The 21,165-nt window shown below is 33.9% G+C and overlaps 2 protein-coding genes across 5 annotated transcripts; one reads left to right on the top strand and one right to left on the bottom strand.

Moving 5' to 3' along the window:
* Positions 1-3,963: 3,963 nt before the first annotated feature.
* On the top strand, positions 3,964-19,796 carry LOC141696975 (uncharacterized). Of its 3 annotated transcripts, XR_012564561.1 has the most exons (11): positions 3,964-4,498; positions 6,138-6,649; positions 10,976-11,181; positions 13,667-13,816; positions 13,976-14,290; positions 14,745-14,903; positions 14,976-15,125; positions 15,249-15,455; positions 16,122-16,364; positions 16,966-17,815; positions 19,370-19,796. XR_012564561.1 is itself a non-coding variant. In XM_074501142.1 (10 exons), exons 1-10 carry the CDS (start codon positions 4,165-4,167, stop codon positions 17,531-17,533), a joined length of 2,844 nt encoding a protein of 947 aa, XP_074357243.1. In that variant the 5' UTR covers positions 3,964-4,164; the 3' UTR covers positions 17,534-18,008. The 3 variants fall into 3 exon arrangements, 2 of the variants coding, with proteins under 2 accessions (XP_074357243.1, XP_074357244.1); XM_074501142.1 differs by lacking the exon at positions 19,370-19,796 and having other exon boundaries at positions 16,966-18,008; XM_074501143.1 differs by lacking the exons at positions 3,964-4,498; positions 19,370-19,796 and having other exon boundaries at positions 6,137-6,181; positions 6,264-6,649; positions 16,966-18,008.
* LOC141696976 (protein LOL1-like) lies at positions 18,685-20,567 on the bottom strand. Of its 2 annotated transcripts, none has more exons than XM_074501144.1 (5): positions 20,160-20,567; positions 19,841-19,954; positions 19,603-19,716; positions 19,401-19,454; positions 18,685-19,043 (listed from the first exon to the last, which is right to left on the bottom strand). In XM_074501144.1, exons 1-5 carry the CDS (start codon positions 20,218-20,220, stop codon positions 18,931-18,933), a joined length of 456 nt encoding a protein of 151 aa, XP_074357245.1. In that variant the 5' UTR covers positions 20,221-20,567; the 3' UTR covers positions 18,685-18,930. The 2 variants fall into 2 exon arrangements, with proteins under 2 accessions (XP_074357245.1, XP_074357246.1); XM_074501145.1 differs by having other exon boundaries at positions 19,401-19,510; positions 20,160-20,522.
* Positions 20,568-21,165: the final 598 nt, after the last annotated feature.

Genomic DNA, 21,165 nt, shown 5'->3' with positions numbered 1-21,165 from the left:
TAGAGATATCTTTAGGAGTACCTACAATGTTCAGATCATCCACATATACAATAATAATAACAAAACCAATTTTGAGATCTTTTAATAAACATCCATATACATAGTTGATCATTAATATACCCATCATTCAATAGGTATTCACTATGCATGCTGTACCACATACAACCAGATTGTTTTAATCCATATATTGATCGTTGTAATTTAATCAAGTATAAATGTCAATGCTTAGTTTCCTCATATTTTAATACTTAAAAAAATTCCATATTAATATCAGTATCGACTAATCCATAAAAATAGGTTCTCGCAACCTCATTAGACATGTTGCCAATCTTCATACAAGCCACACCCATTAAAAAATGAAAAGTGACTCCAACTATTAAAGGAGAGTAAATTTCATGGTAATCATATTCATATTTTTGAGAGAATTCATGGGCTACCATCTGGGCTTATATCTCACAATTTCATTTCTTTCAATTTGTTTTCGTACAAATACTCATCTATTCCCGATGGGGACCACACCAGCTAGTGCTTTGACTGCAGGCCCAAATACGATTATTTTGTGCAAGGATTGTAATTTTTCCTAGATTATAATTTTCTATTTTGGCCAATCATCCCTTTATCGACATTCTTCCACACTTTGTGTTCAAGATTGAAGATCATAATAATATCACATGTCACAAAAAAAAATGTGCCACTTTAGAGGAAAAATCCTCGTTTGGAGATATTTTCAATTCATGGAATTTTGTCACAACCACTTTAAGGACTCGAACCTCTTCATCAGATAGTATATGTTCTGGAATACTTGTTACTTCTGGGGCAGATTCCATTAATTTTCGTTTTTATGGTACAATATCTTGCATACCAACAAGTCTACCACGCTTTTGGAGTGACACTGAATCCAATTTTTTAAGAATTGATTCATGAGTAGGGATTTTTATCCTTGTCGGAATATGTATTGAATATATAATAGGGAAATTCTAATTGGTACCCCACTACTTTTGTCTTGTCTTGTCTGAATGGTACTCCAAAAGTAATTTCCTTCAAAGCGGTACCCTATAAATATTGGAACATTACCCGTTATATCCCTCCCGTTAACAATTGTTAGTCAATTGCTCAAGTCACATAATTTGACCTTAAAAAAAAAGATGTATTATTTTAAAAATATTAATACTAATAATAAAAATAAAAGTATATAGTTTACAAAGTAAACAAAGGTATCATAATTGGGGAAATGAATAGGGGCTTCTAAAAAATTAGGGTTTGAAGAAAAGAGAAATTCTAAGTTCAACCGGTCAATCGAGTGACTTATCTTATCACTGATTCATCTTCACAACGCTTATAATACATGTATGTATATGTGTATCTCTTATCATCGAGTAATGTATGCGTGTCTATCTGTATATATGTGACTATGTATATGTGTGTCCGTATGTGTAATTCTGTGTCTATGTATACGTGTGTGTGTCTATATATACATAAAGTGATAGCTCATGGTACTCAGTGAAAACCTATAAACAAGCATATAATTTCAGCATCAACCCTATCCATGGCAAAGAACAGTGGTCTGTATATGACAATATTCCAGTCATTAATCCACCAACATTGAAAAAATATGTTGGTAGACCTTGCAAAAACTTAAAAAGAGAAGAAGGTAAAGACCTTTATGAAAAGAGGGCAAAGACTGTCAAATATACTAAATGTCAATGTTATGGGCATGATGCAAGGACTTGCAAGGGAGGGTTAACTGCAAAAGAAATGAAGTCTAATGGTTAAATGGTCATTATTTGAAATTCAAGAGTACGAGATCAATCAAATGAAGATAAAGTATCTAAAGTAGCATCAAAAGAAATACCAAATCAGAGTGTTCCATCTCTACCTACATCTGAAACTAAAAAGGAGGATAATAAGAAGAAAATGTAGGCTGGGCAGAGCAATTCATCACAATCACAAGCTACTATGCAATCTCAAGCTTAGGAATTTAAATCATGTTTTGTTTTTACACTAATTTATGTTTGGTATGAACTGGACTTGAACTTAACTTGGTATTTTTGATCGGTCAAATGCATCACAAGACTTGAATTTTTTGGAAATATGTTTTTTATCATGAATGGATGTCATTTTGAATGATATTATTATTATGCATTTTTTTATGAAACAACTATTATATATCATTTATCTATCGATTAATGTGTTTTCGTGCACCATTTAAAATCAAATTATTTGACTTAAATATTTGTTTAATAGTTATTAACGGGAGGGGTATAACAGTTAATGTACCGGTACTTCGAGGCTACCGTTTGAAAGGTAATTACTTTTGAAATAGCACTCAGAAAAGACAAAAGTACAAGTGTACCAATTAGAATTTCCGTATATAATAATTGATAATAGAAGTAACCCTCTAATTTTTCTCTCAAATTTAATTATATTTAGAATAAATATTAATAAAAAGGTATTTCAGTTTTTGTTCCTTTCAATAAAAATATTAATTTTATACCTCTTAGAAAATTTTAAAATTTAGATTTTTTATCTAAAAAGAATTTGTGCTTTTTTAAAAAATACCCTAAATTAAAAATATTTTTGCAAAAATACTATCATTTTTAAGAAAATGTAATTTTTTTTATTTGTAAAAATATTATTGTTCATTTTTTTTACAAAAATACGGTTTTTTGTAACTTGATTCAAGTAGATATAAATTTCGACGAATTTCAACAATTTCATGCAATCTCATACAACCAAAAAAACTCAATTCAATTAACTGCATGTGTTCTTGATTCCGCTTGATTTTGGTTGTTTTCATATTTTTTCAAAAAACTTCAGAAAATAGTAAAATTATAAAAAAAATAGTATTTTTGGTAATTTCTGGGAATATTTCTCCTTTTTTTTAAATGTTTGAAAAGTTTAGGTTGATACACCTTGTTTATCCGGAATAAAGGCCGAGATTGTCACTATTTGAGTTAATAATACCCAAATTGTCACTTTTGGGGAGAAATGCCCAAAATGTCACCTCATAACGTCATATAATGTTCCGTTTTTAATACATACAAAACGGAACATCGTCTTCCGTTTTGCCTCTTATTTTTTTTAATAATGTAGCAACGTGACTTCAAGTCACGTTTTGTATTTTTTGTTTTGTTTTCTTATTTTAAGCTTGTTTTGGTATATTATTTAGGGGTCCGGAAACATAATTTAATGTTACGCTTTTCAATATTTATATTTATTTAATATTTTTAGAATTTATAAATGATACCATAATTTAACAATTTTTAACATTTAGGGTTCACCAATCCCCTTTTGGGTTTTAAAAATATTTAAAAAGAAATTAATAAATGTTATACCGATTTAGGGTTTAGGATTTAGGGTTTAGGACCTTTAGAGCCTAAACCCTAATTTACCCTAAACCCTATGAACCAGAAATATTAATTTTAAATTAAATTATTATAAAATTTAAGGATGTAACTTAATTTAATAATTTTTAACATTTTAGGGTTTAACAATCCCCTTTTGGGTTTTAGAAAATAATTTAAAATATTTTTTTATTAATTTATGATTTAATAATTTATAAGATATAGTGTTTTGTTTATTTTTTTTTAAAAAATAAAGGTAAAAACGTTATATGACGTTTTTCTATATTTGTACCAAAACGTTGCTTTATCAAATGTTTTGCCCATATGAAAAAAATTAAAGTGCTAAAACGGTAAACGAAGTTCCGTTTGCCCATATATAAAAAAAATCAAAGTGCTAAAACGGTACACGAAATTCCATTTGCCCATATATAAAAAAAAATCAAAGTATTAAAACGGTACACGATGTTCCGTTTTGGGTGTTTTGCATAAACATTACATTATGTACCATTTTGATGTGACATTTAGAGTTATTATTTTTAGAAGTAATATTTGAGACCATTTTTAACTTAAAATTACATTTAGGCCATCATCCGTTTATCCGGGAGGAGTATCAATTAGCAAAAAGAATTTAACAACACATGTCCGCAGCACATAATCGTGTGTTCATAGTTGTTTAAGTAGAGTAGTGTATGTTTTGGAGGAATATTACTTACGAGGTTTTAGATTCACATTTTAAATCCCCATGGCCCCCCATTTTACATTCAGTTACAGTTAGGGTTTACTACATCCTCCTTTTCTAGGGTTTCACAACTCTAACTCAATGTCCGCCTCCGACAACGATTCCGATGATTACGGTCTCCAACAAGACATGGAAGCTCTTCGTAGAGCTTGTAGTTTTGCCGGCGCCGCCACCACCACCGTCGCCGCCTTAGTTTCCGATGATTCGAGTTCTGATTCCGGTGAGGAAGACAAAGAATTGTATCGAAAAATACGAGAGAGATTCTCCGTGACTAATGATGCTGAGGAACCTTTGAATTTGGAGCCTATTTGTGCTTTACCCCCGGTTTCGTTATCAGATAGTGATGGAGATGATTGTGATGGGGATTTTGAAATCCTTCGTGCCATTCAGCTTCGCTTTTCGGGTTATAATAACGGTAATTTTTATGGACTGGATACTGTGATCTGAATTTTTTAGTTTGATTTTGTTTAGTTTTATATCCTTTACGATTTACATCAATATGTGTTTTATTAAATTTAAAAATGTGGTATTGAGAATGAAATGTAGGGGTTTATTTGGTTTCTTATTGAGCCATTGCAGAGATTGGTTTTAACTTGATTTTGAGACCTTACGCGGTAATCAGAGATTGGTTTGGTGAATATTCTTAAAAGCATGAAAATGATGAGTTTTGTTCATTTTGTACTTCTTAAGGAACCCCATATGGCCTACTTAAGTATTAGCTTAAAATTTCATGAGATTAGTTACTTTGGTGTAGGTAGTGGTGTAAGAAATGTATAGGGCCGAATTTATCTGGAGAAAGGTTACTGTTTTAAGTGAATATCATATTTATCTTCGTTACATTTATCGGACTGAACTTTTTAACTTGGGATATTATGTAAACAGTATATTTTTCCAGTTTGAGTTCCTATCTTATCTTTTATGATTGATCTGGCTATGTTTCGATCTTTTCTTCATTACATAAATATATATATTCCACTTAGGTTCATGTCTAGCTTTAAGCTTTAATTTGTATTTGTTCCTTTTTCCTTGATGATCAGAGGACCTTATCTAGATTTTGAGATTAATTACCTGTTTCCTGTGCTAGTCTGAGTCAATTTGTACAAGAAAGGTCACACGGGAATTCGCATTATGATCTTCACCTTATTCTGACCGTGCAAAGATAGCAACAATAACTATAGATGAGTTCATTAGAATTTTTACAATGGCTTTTCTATTTATTTGCCTTTGTAAAGTATGTTATTTTGATTTTATTTAAATTGAAAAATAAGAATCATCAATATCCGCATGTGATTCACTGTTGAAGGCTCATTGGGGAGTGAAATAGAAAATGAGACCTTAAGCTCCCAAGCAGTGGGAGGAGCCCGGGGCTCTGACCGCGTGCCTGTAGAATTAAGGGTGAGCTCTGCCTTTAAGTGATAAGGGGTCGAGGGGTGACCGATATGTATTCTATGCCCCCTTATTATCTAGCTATTGACTGGTAGACAATTGTCATTGTTCACACATCACGTGTGGTGGATTTCTCATAGTTGGTGATGCTACGAATGCAGCCATTTTTTTATGGTAAGAGACTATAATCCTACTACTCTAGAAAATGATGTTTGAGATTGTTTCCTTAGGCATCGTGATGCAATCATGTCATATCTCAACTGGGCATGTATATTTCTAGGCTATCTAAGATACATTTTATGTAGAATCACAGTGTACAAAGCAGGTCCTTTTTTCAAACTTTTGGAAAGTCTCTTTTGGCTATTTAAATGTCTAAAGTCTTACTGGTCCAGTCTTATCCAAAAATTGTAGGCCAGACCAAATTCAGTTCATGTGTTCAATTCCAGTTGTGTGAGAAATCCCATATCTGAAAAGATGATGTGTTATTTCTCTTACTATGCTACGGAGTAATACTTATCAAAGAAACAGAAACAAATGGTACACAATTTTTCTTGAAAGTTGATGTGTTAAATTCCCAAATCCCAATACATTATTAAAATTTTCTGTTAGTCGTATTTTCAAAATTCTCACTTTCTAATGTGGCTAACCTTTTATTATAATTGGTTCAGATGATCTGAATGAAGGCACAAAGGATGGTTTACAGAAACCGCAGGTTGGTGCCTCTAATATAGATTCGGAAAAGGAAACTTCCAATAATTTGTATAGAAGAACTAATATTGCCAAAGAATTTCCAGATTCTGTAGATGCCTATATCACCGGAAATATTTCTGAACCACCTACCGAGATTAATCATGAAAACCAAGTTTCTGATCTCTTTAATGGCCACATGTCATGTGATGATAATATTGCTGCACTACCTGCCGAAGATTCTGCCTTCCCTAAATCTGCTCAGGCATTTCTTGATGCAATCAAGAAGAATAGGACATGTCAGAAATATTTGCGAAGTAAGTTGATGCAGATCGAATCAAGAATTGAAGAAAATACGAAATTGAGGAACAATATTAAAGCTCTGAAGGGATTTCAGTTCTGCTGTAGGAGAAGAACCGGGCTGGAATTATCTCAGAAGAAAGATGCTCGTCTTCAGCTGATTCAAGTGCCAAAACTGAGGGTTGATGCTAAGGTATGCATTTTATTGATGTTCACATTACTTCTTCAAAATGTTACATCATGCTTTCTTTCCATTTGCGTGCACACTCCGGAAGCTTTATTATTCAGTTGTACATCAAAAGTAGAAAAGGTCATTTAGTATCTAAAATTTGTCTGCTTAAAGTTTCCAAAACACATTAGATGTCGTATATGTTATGTAAGTATGGTTAGGATGTTTAGTACATCATGGTTATTATGCAGTACTTCACTTCGTCTTTGATGGGGAACAAAAATAAAAGGAAAGAATTAGCAAAAAAAATAAGAAAAAAGAAAAACGGAAAATTTTATTTTTATTAGTAAAGAGTTTAATTATATTCAGTAGAGAAATTAGTGTATTTAATGTCGGGCTAGTAGCTTACTGATACGTAGTAGGTTATATAACAAATCTAACTCTTTGTCGGGCCTTAGTTAGGTTATATTAGGGTTTTTATTCACTTTATAACCGATGTAATCCCCACATATTATCTAGACTTGATTATTGAAATATTTTGATTATTGAATTAGGTCTATTTTATGGATTGCCATAATCATCCTTTCACAATCCTCTCATAAGCTCTAAATGAGGATGCTTTCCATTCCTTCACTGCATCACTTTGTACGTTTAATATTGTCACAACCTTGCGACACTATAATACATGCGTAAGTATGGCTAATGTACTCTCTGACATTGTCAATGATGAAAAACACAGTAGCTTGATATATATGTGTGTGTGTATGAATGATCAATTGGATACCAACATTAGCGAAGAAGGGTACTATACTCCTTTACTAGCGAGTAATGGCTTATGGCTAGTAATATTGTAATTCTGTGATGTTTTTGAACAATTTTCAGAAATGAAAATCAGTTTTCCACCAAAATCTCTCTCTCTCTCTCACTCTCTCTCCCCCCCCCCTCTCTTTCAATTACAGCACTTTCTCTCTCTAGGGTTTTTATCTCTTTAAAATAATCAATTTCTCTCTGATTTACTTGCATTTCTAGCTCTAATCCTTGATAATGTACTTGTTTTACCGTTCTATTCAATCAAAAGCACACAACATAAAAAAATAGAAATTTTGAAGGTCATATCCTGACAAAATTGTTAATAGAGCATCAGTTTATGATCAATCACTATTTCATTTAGTTTGTGTTGTGCACTCATTCCGAGTAGAACTGGCTTACAATCTCAGTTATCACAGGTAATCTTAGAGATATGCTTCAATAAGTCCATGTATTTTGTTCTAAAGCTCATCTTGTAGATATGTTGATTTTATGTTCTAATTAGTTAGTATTGCTGTTTTAGTTGTATTAAGCTCATTTACATGTAAGTGATTTCCGCTGATGTTATTAAATAAAAGTGCAACAGTAGTAATATTAGTACTATTTTGGTCTTGTTTAGAGTTAGGACTAAGGGTAGTCTGTTTTTATTATATACTGCAAGAATTGTGTTGTTGAAGTGAATTTCTAGAAGTCTTGTTGTTGACTAGTGAAATTTCAGTTTAAATGTGGTTTGGTGAAGTACTTGTGATTGTGTATTGGTGAATTGGAGTAAGTGTTAACTGTTAAGTACTGGTGTGTGATTGGAGTAGTAATTGTTGGCCTGAAGGTGTTTGATATTTGGTTTGAGAGAATGAGTTGTCATTGGAGTATTGATATAGCTGACAGTTCTCAGCAGGATTGGCAAGGTAGGCACTGTCGCACTGATGAGAAGATAAGTTGCAAGAAAAGATTTAGATGCTGGTTGGGGGGTTGAACAAAAGAAATGCTAATGAGCACAAGGGTTCTAGCTATGGTGAAGGAAGTAAAGAGGAGTTCAATGAAAATGTTTCTTCTGGTTTTAATGGAAGAGGACTGTTCAAAGACCCTAAGCATGCTGCCCATGAGAACAGAGACTGTTCCACAATTCAGTTAAGGGGGGAAATTAAGTTAAAATCCCAGGTGTGTAAAGAGAAAATTTCAGTGACTATCAATGTTTGAAGCATCTTAAGTTGTCATGTGTAAGGTGGGAAGTGATTCTATGGAATGGTTGAGAGATTTTAAGGAATATTTCAGCATATATGAAGTAGGTGACAGAAGCAGATCTGCTATACCTGCTATGCATTTGTCTTGATCAACTAGGTCTTGGTAGAAGTCCTTTATGATAGGAAGAGAGGGTGTAAGTTGGCTGCAATTTTCAGAAGCTTTTATAGCTGGTTTGGAGAACTCGATACTGATTTGGTGTTTGAGAAATTTAAGATGTTGCAGCTAACAAATTCAGTTAAACAGTATTATGATGAGTTTGAAAAGGTTTAGGGGACGAAGTACTAGGAACATTCCAAATCCAAGCCTAATTACCTGAGTATTTTTGGAAAACTTTGTTGGGGTTGCTGAATGAAATTAAATGAATGATAAGGCTTTTAGAACCAAATTCTTTATCTCAGGTTCTTAAGTTGTCCGATATTATGAGCAAACTGTCAGTAACCAGCCAAAGAAATATAACAGCTCTGGGAGCAGTTATTAATCTGGTGATAGAACTCAACTGACTTCAAAGTCACATCTGTAAGTTCTAGGGGAGTCGGCTCCGGTCAAGGTCCTTTCTTATTTAGAAATAAGTACCAGAGGTGGTTAACTCTAAACCAAAGCCTCTAACTTACACTATGGTGAGCAGAATACAAGAACTTTCTTAGCTAGACCTCTTTGGTGAGCACCAGTTAATCAGTATGTATTGTTGTTAAAAGATCCAATTTAGAAAAATCAACTATGAAGTTGCATAGTGGTTAGCCAAACACAAAGATTTTACGGTTCTGGGAATTGTGAATTTTAGCTTAATGTAAACAAAGTTCAAGTTTTCTGAGGAAGTACGAAGTTGGTGAAACAAATGTGGTCTTTGAATATATAGTAGATTTTTGCAGTTATATTGATGGAAAATGGCATAATACTTAATCCTGCTGGGGAATCAAATATGCATATTTAGATGTGGCTCACTTGCTAAAAAATCGCTAAAAGCTTTAGGTTTGGAAATAAATCAAGAACTGTTTGAAACATGTATGTGAAGATTGTAACTTAACTGTTATCAGTGTTCTGCTTAAGCTACGGGCATGATAACTGAGTTATATTTTTCTATAAAGGACGAGTAAAAATTTATCTTTGCAATACTTTTCTGGTTCATATTTTGGTATAGTCAATTAGAGGTGCAGAAATAGGTAAAACAGAAGGAAAGGATTTAATGACATCACATATCCTCCTTGTCGATCCCTGGTCTTCAGACCTTCTTATACTCGATGTTACCCAGACACTTTATTTGGTTTTCATATGTTGATGGTAAAATAATTGGTGGTGCAAGAATAGCTAAAACTGAAGTCGAAATAATTTAATTACATATTACATGTAATCCTTGTGTTTCCCTGCTCTCAAAACGTTCTTGACCTACTATGTTACAGAGACTATTTTACTAGAAGTGTCCATGTTAGACACTTGACAACTAGACATGGGTATGGACCCTCGGCCCTTCATTTTGGGCCAAAAGAATGATAATTTTTCAATATTTTGGCGAGTTATGTCATTCAAACACTTCTGGTCTAGCCCATTAACATAATTTGTCTTGTAATGAGTTGAATAAATTATTGGTATGATATTAAACTAGTCTGATCAGAAAATGGATAAAGAGAAATGGTTCGAGTCAATCAGACTTCGAGAGTTTGTGGGATCGTCACGAATTGAGCCGGCTTAGCTATTTTATTTGCTGATCTCAATGAAAATTCTTCTTATAGGGCTTTGTCTGGTCATCTTAATACCATATCTTCTTGAGATAGTATCCCTTGTTTAGTATTCACTGTAAATCACTTTGATAGGAAATTTATGCGTACCTTTAAATGTTAAGCAATCTATCGCATCTTTTTTGTGATGATTATGTGATGTCATGCAGGTGCCCTCAATATACATTCATTTGTTAGGTTCTGTATCGGGCAGCAGGCTATACTATCTTACCTAATATTAACTGTGGAAACATCAGTCTGACAGAACGGACCGGGTTTTTGTATCTTTGCAGTAGTAATGGAAGTAACCTTTAAGTAGTCCTTGATTAGGCTTCTTTCGCTATGTGTAGGCAAACATGAACAAAGAAATTACCTTCTTCTGATTTCAATATAAAGAAATAATTTTAAGTTTTTTTCCTGTCTATTTGAGTCATACAGGTCTTGTAGAATAATATTTATATTTCCCAACTGAAACTACTGTTGGTTGAACAAGGCTGCTTCTATATTAGTTGACTCTCATTTTTAGTTTTCTCAGACTGTATATTTGAATGAACAATGTATAACTTTGAGAGCTCTTTTTTTTTCACAGGCGAAGGAAAAACACACCCATGTGATGTATTATGGGCATCCCGATAACTCTCATGTCCCAAAATACAAGGCGGTGCTTCAGAAATTTTCAGAATCGTGGAATCGGGATAAGTGGACTCGAGAAGAAGATATAAATCTTGTGAAGGGAATAAAACAACAATTTCAAGACATGTTGCTTCAGAAGACCTATCAGAATGAAGAAATCAGGTATCTGATATAATATTTTCATGATATTCTTTATTTAGTCAATAACAGCCATAAGTTATTTAGCTCATATATTCTTTCCGCATGCGTGTTCTCGTACACATTACTTAAAGCCTCTATGTTATGTAGGTGTTTCATTTTGTGTTTTTAATCCAAAAAGTGTCACTTAAACTTACATGGGTGGATATAATTAAATATTATATGTACATAATATTAAAATATACCTATGGTCTTTTATTTAAAAAATTCATTCCAACTCATGTTTCAGTCATTATGTATTGTATGCATATTGGTAAAGGAACGATTTGTAAAATGATAATTTGAATATTGTACTTCTGAGACGTGTCGCTTTTTGACATACTTCAGTGCAGAATAATTACATGTATAGATGACCACTGTTTATTGATTGGCATTTCCCTCTCAAGTATTGAACTTTGAAGCATTAATATATGCTTTACATACAGACTAGTTTGATTAAAAGAGCTGGTGAATTATAGACAGTATGAAATGACCTCAGGGGGTTGTTTACATCGCTTTTGATAGGGTCTGGAACTCTGGGCATACATGTGTTTGGATTTGGGGCACAGGATTGGGATGTAAATAGTTGTCTTATATGGTAGGTACGGGGCCAAGCAGCCAAGGCCAAGGGAGTGTTAATGTTAGGCTAGGGAATTTATTGCAAAGGAAAAAAATGAATCAATAACACAGTCTTACGAACTTGATCAACTTGCATCACTGTTTACAAATATTCTAACAAATTGCAAACACAAATCTCCTAGATATTTCTATGAGCGAAAATAATGAACTTTCTGGAACAAAGGTTCCTTTGAATATTATTGCGTTATAACTACAGTGATATGCAAAGGGATGGAGAACTCACACCTTGATCCTGAGTTCTAATGAGTGAAACTTACACTATTCTACATGTTTTACTTTCTTTTACATTCATTTTCTTACAACCCTTAAAAAACTCAGGAGTGGGGCGTAATTGATGAATGGATTTTTCTTGTTGAAGAACTGATAGCAAATTTTGAAGGAGAGGCATATCATAATGATCATAGTCTTTAAGTGTCTTAGTTCCAGGTACACTATAGTTTTGCTTGGGCGACGGATTAGTCATTCTTCAATCGATAATTTATGAACAGGACTCTAATACTATGCTTTTGAAGCTGTTAATGAATAATCTGAAGTCTGATTTCACTTTTCTTTGCAAAAATTCCTTTTTTATCTCTTCCTAACTTTAAATATCTACAAGTTTCTCTATCCACTGTACACTAGTTTACTCCTAGATCTTATAAAATATATATGCTTTCATGGTGTACTCCCTGTCCGAGCCATATCTTGTTTTAGCTTTTATTCTCCTCTGAATTCTGGCCTTACAGAAGTTGTGAACTCCTTTAAAACTCTTTTGGACAAGTATAAATACCACTAGCGCCTCCCATATTAGATGTTCTTGCATGTAATTTAGGTGCATATGTGAGGTATGTATAAATAATACTTTTGGTTCTTTTCGTTAAGGTTCTATGGGAAAGTTCCATTAGATAGAGAACTTGAAGAACCAATTATTATTTTAGCATGCCGTGTATTGTTAAACATATGTTATGTTATATGTTCTCTACTACCACAAATTTTCGGAGCCTACTTTAATTATTTTGTAATCATCACTAACATGTATTGATCCAGTTTAACAACTAATCAAGATATTTAAATCTTAATAATTGGTCAGATTGGGTTGAATTGAGATAATTAGAAGATTTGAGATCAAGTTCTCCGAGTTCCCCAACTAATAAGTAGTTCCTATTTGAACCCATGCCTATATGTATGTAAAAATTTCTTTTAAATTTCAAAATGAAAAGTAACAAACAATATAATGTTCAGGTACGTATTGTAGGCCTAAAACAATAAGGAATGACTATGAATATCAGGAGGAGGCAGTGTAACTGTCTTTAAATTCTGTAAAATGTTAAAAAGTTGCAATGTTATTATACCTGGTGTTGCTTGTATATTGATTTCGTCATATTGGTTCCTTAATGGGGAGTCGATCCATGAAATGTTGACGTCTTTTGCGTTTACTAAGCAGGCACTCATGTCTAAAATGGTATCCTAAGGCCGTGGATCACATTATGAACATAGTTTTAATCTACCAAATTTCTGTCCTTACGCAATCAATGGAATAGACTGCCTATGAGTTCTATAATTTTGGGGGACAAGCATAGAAAAGTTGAACTAGCCAATTTGGGTCATGATGGTTCACTTATTCAGGTTATCATGTCCATGGTCCCTAACTAGCAGTGGAATATGCACAGATGCTGAAATATAACCATTCAATTGGCTGTATATTCATGAATGACCGTGGTTGCAGTTCTGTTGAAATTTTTCTATATTTCGGAGTGGAGTCATTTCAGCTTTATTTTATCCAAATTGAATTTCGTTCATGCTTTTCTTTAATGATTTTTATTATTGTTTATAACACATACTTTCATGACAGTGATGTAGATAATTTTGATAGCATAATTGCATCGATTTCTGATCATGACATCACTGACGAGAACATGAGAGAATTCTTGCCTAAGGTTAACTGGGAACAATTGGCTTCTATGTACACCAAGGGCCGCTCCGGTGCAGAATGTGAATCAAGGTAACTTCATCTATAACTTTGGTAAATAAATTACGTTGAATCTTAGGTTTTGGTTTGGATCTGTTTTCACTTACATGCTATCTATACGTGACTATGCTGATTCACTCCTTTTTAGTGCGTGTACATATTTTTTCAGCTTAGTAACTATGAAATTTGCAGGTGGTTGAATTTTACAGATCCGTTGATTAACAAAAGTTCATGGACAAAAACGGAAGAAAAAAAACTTCTGTACATAATCCAACAAAAGGGAATTAGCAACTGGATCAATATTGCTTTATCATTAGGAACAAACAGGACCCCTTTTCAATGTTTGGCACATTACCAAAGGAGCCTTAATCCTTCAATACTGAAAAGGGAATGGACTGAGGATGAAGATGATAAACTTCGTGCTGCTGTAGCAACTTATGGTGAAAGTGACTGGCAGTCTGTTGCTTCTGTCCTGGAAGGACGGACTGGTACCCAATGCTCCAATAGGTCAGTTGGCAATTTATATGACGTTTTATGTTTAATTTGAGTACAATGGAATACCGAACTTGGTAATATTTACAATTTTTTGGGCCAAACAGCTTAAAGATTGGGTTGAATTCCAATTTTAATTGTGATATCATCATCCTCATCCACTTATAAAACTTAAACATGAAATTTGGGTATCTCCATATAGCTTTTTGTGTTGCACTAATTTTTCCGGACATCTATCGGTATCCCATTATGTACTTTGAATATAACATTTTTCTAATTCTTTGTAAATTTAGTTACTTCTTTGATTTAAAAGCCATTGACCGGCTATTTGCACAAGAAACTATCACTATTGTTAACTGTGTCCACATTGGATTAAATAGCATAGGTTTGATGTTGTCTTTTGATTTATTAAGTTGCTTGTTTACAGTTAAAGCACTTCATGATGTTCTATTGTGTGCTCACTTTACAGATGGACAAAAGCACTTCATCCAATGAGGAAAAGAAAAGGGAAGTGGATTCCAAATGAAGATAAACGCTTGAAAGTTGCTGCCATGTTTTTTGGGGCAAAAAACTGGAGAAGTGTAGCTCAATATGTGCCTGGGCGTGATCATGTTCAGTGTAGAGAAAGGTTTGTAATGTTTTTATTTGTATTAAGCTTTTACAGTTGGATCTAGTTACTCAACTACATGTTTTGGGGCAGATGGAAAAACTGCTTGGATCCTTCAGTCAAGCTGGATGAGTGGTCCGAAGAAGAAGATCTAAGGTTAAAAGAAGCATTTGAAGAACATGGGCCATCCTGGGGTAAGATTGCCTCGTGTGTATCTCAACGTACTGATAACCAGTGCCTGAGGTAAGATGCAATTAAAGTCTTTTTTAAATTTTTTTTTTTACTTACTTACCAATCCTATCAGCTATTTGCAACTTAAGCTAGAAATATGACTTGTCTGAAATCATTTCTTCTGCTTGTAAACAGGAGATGGAAGACTCTGTTTCCACATGAAGTCCCCAGGCTTAAAGCGGCTAGAAGAATAAGAAAGGTGGCTTTAATATCAAATTTTGTTGATCGGGAAGCAAGAAGACCTGCTCTTGGCCCCAGTGACTTTGTCCAGCTACAACTATTGGATTCTGTTCCTGACACCGAAAAGATAGACTCTTGTGAAAAGGGAAAGAGGAAATCAAGGTATTCTTATTTATACGCTTTTTTTAAAGCTTTCATGCTGTAGCCTGTAGTAACCTCTGGTTTTGATTTTGGTTGATTTGTTTTTCCAGAAGACAGCCCGTGTCATCTGGAAATAGGTGCTTTGACCTTCTTACCGTGTCTATTATATTGTCAGAAGATGACCCCCTCCCCCAACCGCACACCATTTATATTAGTGAGAATCAAATAGAACATGCAAATATTTGCATCTTTTATTAACTTGTAATTTCTGGGTTGATGGTTCAAGTTGATATTCTCATTTGGAGGAGATTTGCAGTCCTTTCTATGATGGTTGATTCTTAACTTGTGAATATTTGAGATCATTTATATAAATAATTGAAGATTGAACAAGAATTGAGTTTCAGAAATTGTATGTAAAATCTCCACTGCTGATGCTTAAGATAAAGGGGTAGAATGCATATATGTATGCTTATATAGCTGCTGATAGGTGTCGCTTTATTATAAGAGGAAGACTAAGCCTCCTCTCTATATAGGAAACCATAACCTTGAATCCTACATTATTCTTACTACTGCAGTTATTCACTTATTATTCCTGCAGATAAGTCATGATTACTTGTTGATATTTACATATTTATTTATCATCATATCAATATATCTGCTTGACTTCGAGTGCTTTTGAACTTTCAGTTATGTTGCTAAGCTAAGATCTGCAAAGCGCAAATCTGATGTTGAAAGAAGCTGCGAGGATGTCTTGATATTAACAAATGGAAAGAAGCAACGCTGTAATGCTAAGAAGCCCGGAAGACAAGATCCTATAACAGCTTCTGCTCAGAAAATTCTGTCGGAGGTAACCAACGTTGACAAGCCATCAGCTCATGATGTACGTACAGCTAGGAAGAAAGCACCAGGACGTAAAAGAAAGACGTCAAGGTAAACACTATATGGCAAGGGTTTGTTTATATATAGTTAACTATTTTTGAGGTGTCCCAAGGACGTCATCCAATTTTACAAATTTTGATTTTAACTTTCAGACATTGCAATTACTCCTTTCTTAGTTTTTACAGGAGATACAGAATGTTGGTAGGGGGAGAAGTTTATGGACAAAAGGAATCTGAAGGGAGAAACTACAATATTCTAATATATCAGCTCTAGATAGATAACAAGATTAGAATAATTTAAGTTGACAACCTCAAAGTTTGTTTTTGAAGTAAAATCCTGGTATGGACCTCATTTTGATGAGCTCATCTAGGCTCTAAGGAGACCTTTATGACTTGCTCCACCCTTGCTGTGTATGAAATTTTACAGTAAATTACTAAATTTGCTTCAGATGGAAGTTTGGAAAGTGGAGAAAAAGAGCAAATTTATTGATATTTGTTGTTAGTCCCCTACTAATTGTGATAGGAAAATAATTACTTGATAGAATTGTTGTACAAGTGGTGCTACTGCACTAGTTTAATTTTCTGAAGCTTGTGTTTAATTGTTTTCTTATTATCCAACGCTGATTTTAGTTGTTTACTTTGATATACAATAGGATCCCAGACGCATCTCGGCAAGCTGCAACCAAAGTTAAAGATCATGCATGCAAACCATCTTCACGTGAAAATGAATGTGTTAATGCTATGAATAAGGAAGTAGGGAGCCAGAGGGAAGTTGATGCTACAAAGAACAAAAAGGCTCGGAAACATTTCCACAAAAAGAACAAATTAATGGAACAAGTAAATGAAGCCCAAGTAAACATGGAAACTGGTGGAATTGATGTTAACAAGAAGAATGATGCTCTTGAACCGTGTTTGAGTGAACATTCAGATGTACCTATTTCTGGAAATTGTCTCCCATCACCCAGTAGTCCAGGAAGAATGTTAAATGATGTTGCTGAACCCTTTATTAGGGATAACAGTGAAGAAAGACCTCCTAGGTGCTCAACACCGGATATCTTGGATAATTTGAATTCAAGGGCATTCACAGTTTCCAAAAAAGTTGCGGTTAATCGGTCATGGCGTAAATGCAGAACTTCCAAGCGTATGCAAAGTGCTGAGTATGAGGATGACATGACCCTTGCATCCTTCATCAACCAGTCTCGAAGAGCACAAAGAGTATAATTTTCTTCGACAGAAGCTTTAAAGCTTCTACCGAGTGGTGGCAAGTGAGCATATATGAACCAGAAACTGGAGTATATATATTTAACAGACTCTTGCTACTTATTGATTCAGATTGAAGAAGTGAGAGATTAAGTTTTATTATATTTCGAGAAAATTTCTTATGTTCGGAGGGAATTGTCAGTTTTGTGAGGGTACCAATATATACCGGAAATAGATATATATGGCACAGCATATCTGGAATCTTGCAAGCCGGCCCTGAGAAGTGCTTTATAATTGGGACAGGTACATGAATGTTCTTAAATGCAATTTTTTTTTTTGTTTTTTTGTAAGAAGGCTTCATTCCCACCTGCCTGGCGTGTAATTTGCCCATCTCTGTGCCATTTTAGTTTAGAATCTTGTATTTTGTTAAAAAAGAAAGCCCACTGTTGAGAGTGGGTTATATAAAAAATATTTAAGGTTTTTTTTCCTAGCTTAATTTGCAAAAGAAACCAACAAATGTTCTTCAAACCAATTCTGCAAATTTCTGTATCTAAAGAAAGTCCTCTCTTGTACTTTTTGCATGTTTAAGCTGGAACGAGGCACAATTCCACGTGAATATTCAAATTCGACCAAAAATAAGACGTATTCGATATTGATTAAAATAAAATATAGTATGTTATTTCAATTTTTTTTCCAGAGTCAATTTTGTTTGAAAAGAGAATTGTGTATGATTTAACAAATTCTTTTCCTGAGGTGATTCCTGATCATTTTCCTTATCAACTTACAAACATGCAAATCTTCAAATTATTTTCGATTTTTTTTTAATCTTGAAAATAGCTTATCTCTTTAAAATTATCATTACTTTGAATTTGTGTGAACAAAAACATGGAAAACAGATATTTTATGATAACCTTATCTCTTAAACTTGACATTTAAGAAGTATAATTTCTTGTTGATTAGGTCTGATCTGTCTTAATAGAAAGATCATCATCCTACCTTGTCCAAACAAGAAGATAAATATCATATTATCTTATTGTTGAAGTCAAATGATGTTTAAGTCACAGGATTCTTTCCATCTGATTAGTATTTTCCTGTGCCCTTATCTCTTTGTCTCGGTGTGTCATTTTCTTGAATATGTTTATCCAAACTCAGGCTAGCTATCACCACACAGATTTCTTGTGAACAAAGCTAGAAATTCATAATTTGACATAACCCATGTATATAATCAACAGATTCACATCCACTGTATGACAAAATGAACTTTTTTACTTGTCAGGAAACATTAATTCTCAAGTCTATCTCAAACAAGCAACCTGCCAAAAACGCTTCTTAATCATTAACTCATCTTCAAGGAATTTAATACATCTACACATGTAACCAGACAAATTTATTATCTTCCTGCCCGGGGTGCCAAAATACTAATATATATTTGTAACTTCAACTCGGAAATTCTGACAGTAATCAAAGAGTTCAAGTGTTTTTTTATTTAGCTGATGACTTTCTGCTCCATAGTGCTTGCACTTGTTGGTACCTGCATGATATGATATAGTGAAATCTTACAGTGTTAGTTTATGAAAATCTTAATGTCAGATATAAAACTTGTTCCTTGTCAAATTTATTGACTAAAATACGAACACTAGAAAAAGTCGTGTATGTCAACCAAATTTTTAATATTTTATCTATTATAATATAGTATAGATTTGTATTCTATTTTCTATCTTTTTCTTTGACATATAGTATAAATATTTTCTTAATAATAAATTAGGTCGTATTACCTTGTGTCCATAGCTGTTTTGTGTTGCCTATTTAAAAATTATGTGCATCGGATTGTTGACACTAACTTGCCAATATGTACAGTCAAGGTGAAAGAAGAACTTAATAAACTCACCCCAACGGAAGTTACAAAATGGCAAACTGCACATTTGACAGACCTTGCTCCATACTGATACATCAACAACATTTGACAATTTCCGCAGTTAACATGTGCTACCTGATTAGCTGAAGGAGCCACCAGATATCGTACAAGTTCATAAGAGTGCTCGAGTAAATTTTTCACATCATGGCTTTCGATGAAATTAGGACGTTCTTACCTTCCATAGCTAAGTTGACAGTGTGACAGCATGAGCATTTCACATTGGTTGCGCCACGAATGTACATCAGTAGTGTGTGGCAACCTCCACAGACCAACTGAGCCATTTCTGTGCCTGTCGAGTTGCCAATACTTGATCATTGAAACAAAAATAACAATTCACTATGGTACTAAATTTAATACTTATTTATATAATCTTGCTAGAAGGCCAACAGACGTGACAAATGATATGTACTTACCTGGAGGTGGCACAGTGGTGACTGCTTTGCAAACAGCACAGCATACTGAGGTGGCCCCAACGGGATAGAGTAGTAGGTTCACACATCCTGAACAGACAAGCTGATTCTGTAAACCTGATTCCAAACACTAAAACTGTTACAATACTTGGTCATGAACAGAACAGCCTCACTTTTGGCATAAATTCTCATACATTCAAAGTGCAAGAATGGGGATTTGGTATCTGAATCTAAATTTGAAAGCTTTATGTAGAACAACGTTAAACTCACACAAATTAGCGTAGACAATCAGTAATGAAATATGAGGAAATGAGTGAAGTACCATTTGCAGGGGTTGTAAACGGCGCTGGAGGATAAGGGTATGGAGCAAGAGGGACTGGCATTATGCTTCTGACTCAAATGTTACTACCTAACTAGATTTTCTCCTACATCAAACTCAAGAAAACTGTGGGAGGAAAGCACATTGCCTTGCAGGTTGTGTGGAGAGAAGGGGTGCAATGTGGAAAGATTGTAAGTTTTGAGGGGATACATCAACATATAAATACATAAAGGGCTGTTGAAGTATTTAGGGAGCTAGGTGATATTTACATGTCAAATTAGGCCATCATTTTCTTGTTTGGACAAAGATAAAAGATGTTGCAGAAAATCACTGAAGGTAAAAACTGGCAATGTCAAAATCAGAAGACTATTCAGCAACATATGTAACTCCTTTTTCTCCACCTCTCATGTTTGACACGCTGCATGCAGGGTGACTGCTCCTTTTTTATTCTCTATCCAAGGTTTATGCAACATTATCCGAGTCCAACTTCAGTACTCTGCAGGCACAAATCAAATAACGATTTCAATTTAAAATTATCGAAACCAGGTTATCAGAAAAATTGAAATTAACCCAAGCTGAGAATTATTAAGATATTTATAAATTGTCGGTAGAAACTGCTAAAATCGATTAATGAATATCCATCATGTTAGCTTGTTTTATTTTTCAATATGCCAAGTACTCCAACTCTGTGCAAGTATAAAGCAAGGTCCAAGCGTCATCTCCCGGAAGCATACCACAAGGGGTAGTATACTAGTATATCAGTCAGCTACAAAGTTTGTTAAGAAGAAAATACGAAAATGTTAAGAAAAACAGGGAACATGAAAAGAGAAAGGCTATTCCTCCTTTTTCATGGCTGTTTTCATTTTTACTCTAAAAAAAAAGAGATGTTAATTAATCAAAGGTCCAACTGATCGCCGCGTCTGTATTGTAAATATGCAGTTGTTTGCCATCAGCCGATGAGCTTTGAGGGTTTTGAATACGGGAGTCAATTTTTTATTTAAACGAGTTA

Source organism: Apium graveolens, chromosome 11 (assembly GCF_009905375.1).
Source record: "Apium graveolens cultivar Ventura chromosome 11, ASM990537v1, whole genome shotgun sequence".
NCBI lineage: Eukaryota > Viridiplantae > Streptophyta > Magnoliopsida > Apiales > Apiaceae > Apium > Apium graveolens.
Note: the sequence above shows the minus strand (reverse complement) of the source record. Positions and strands in the feature narration are given on the sequence as shown.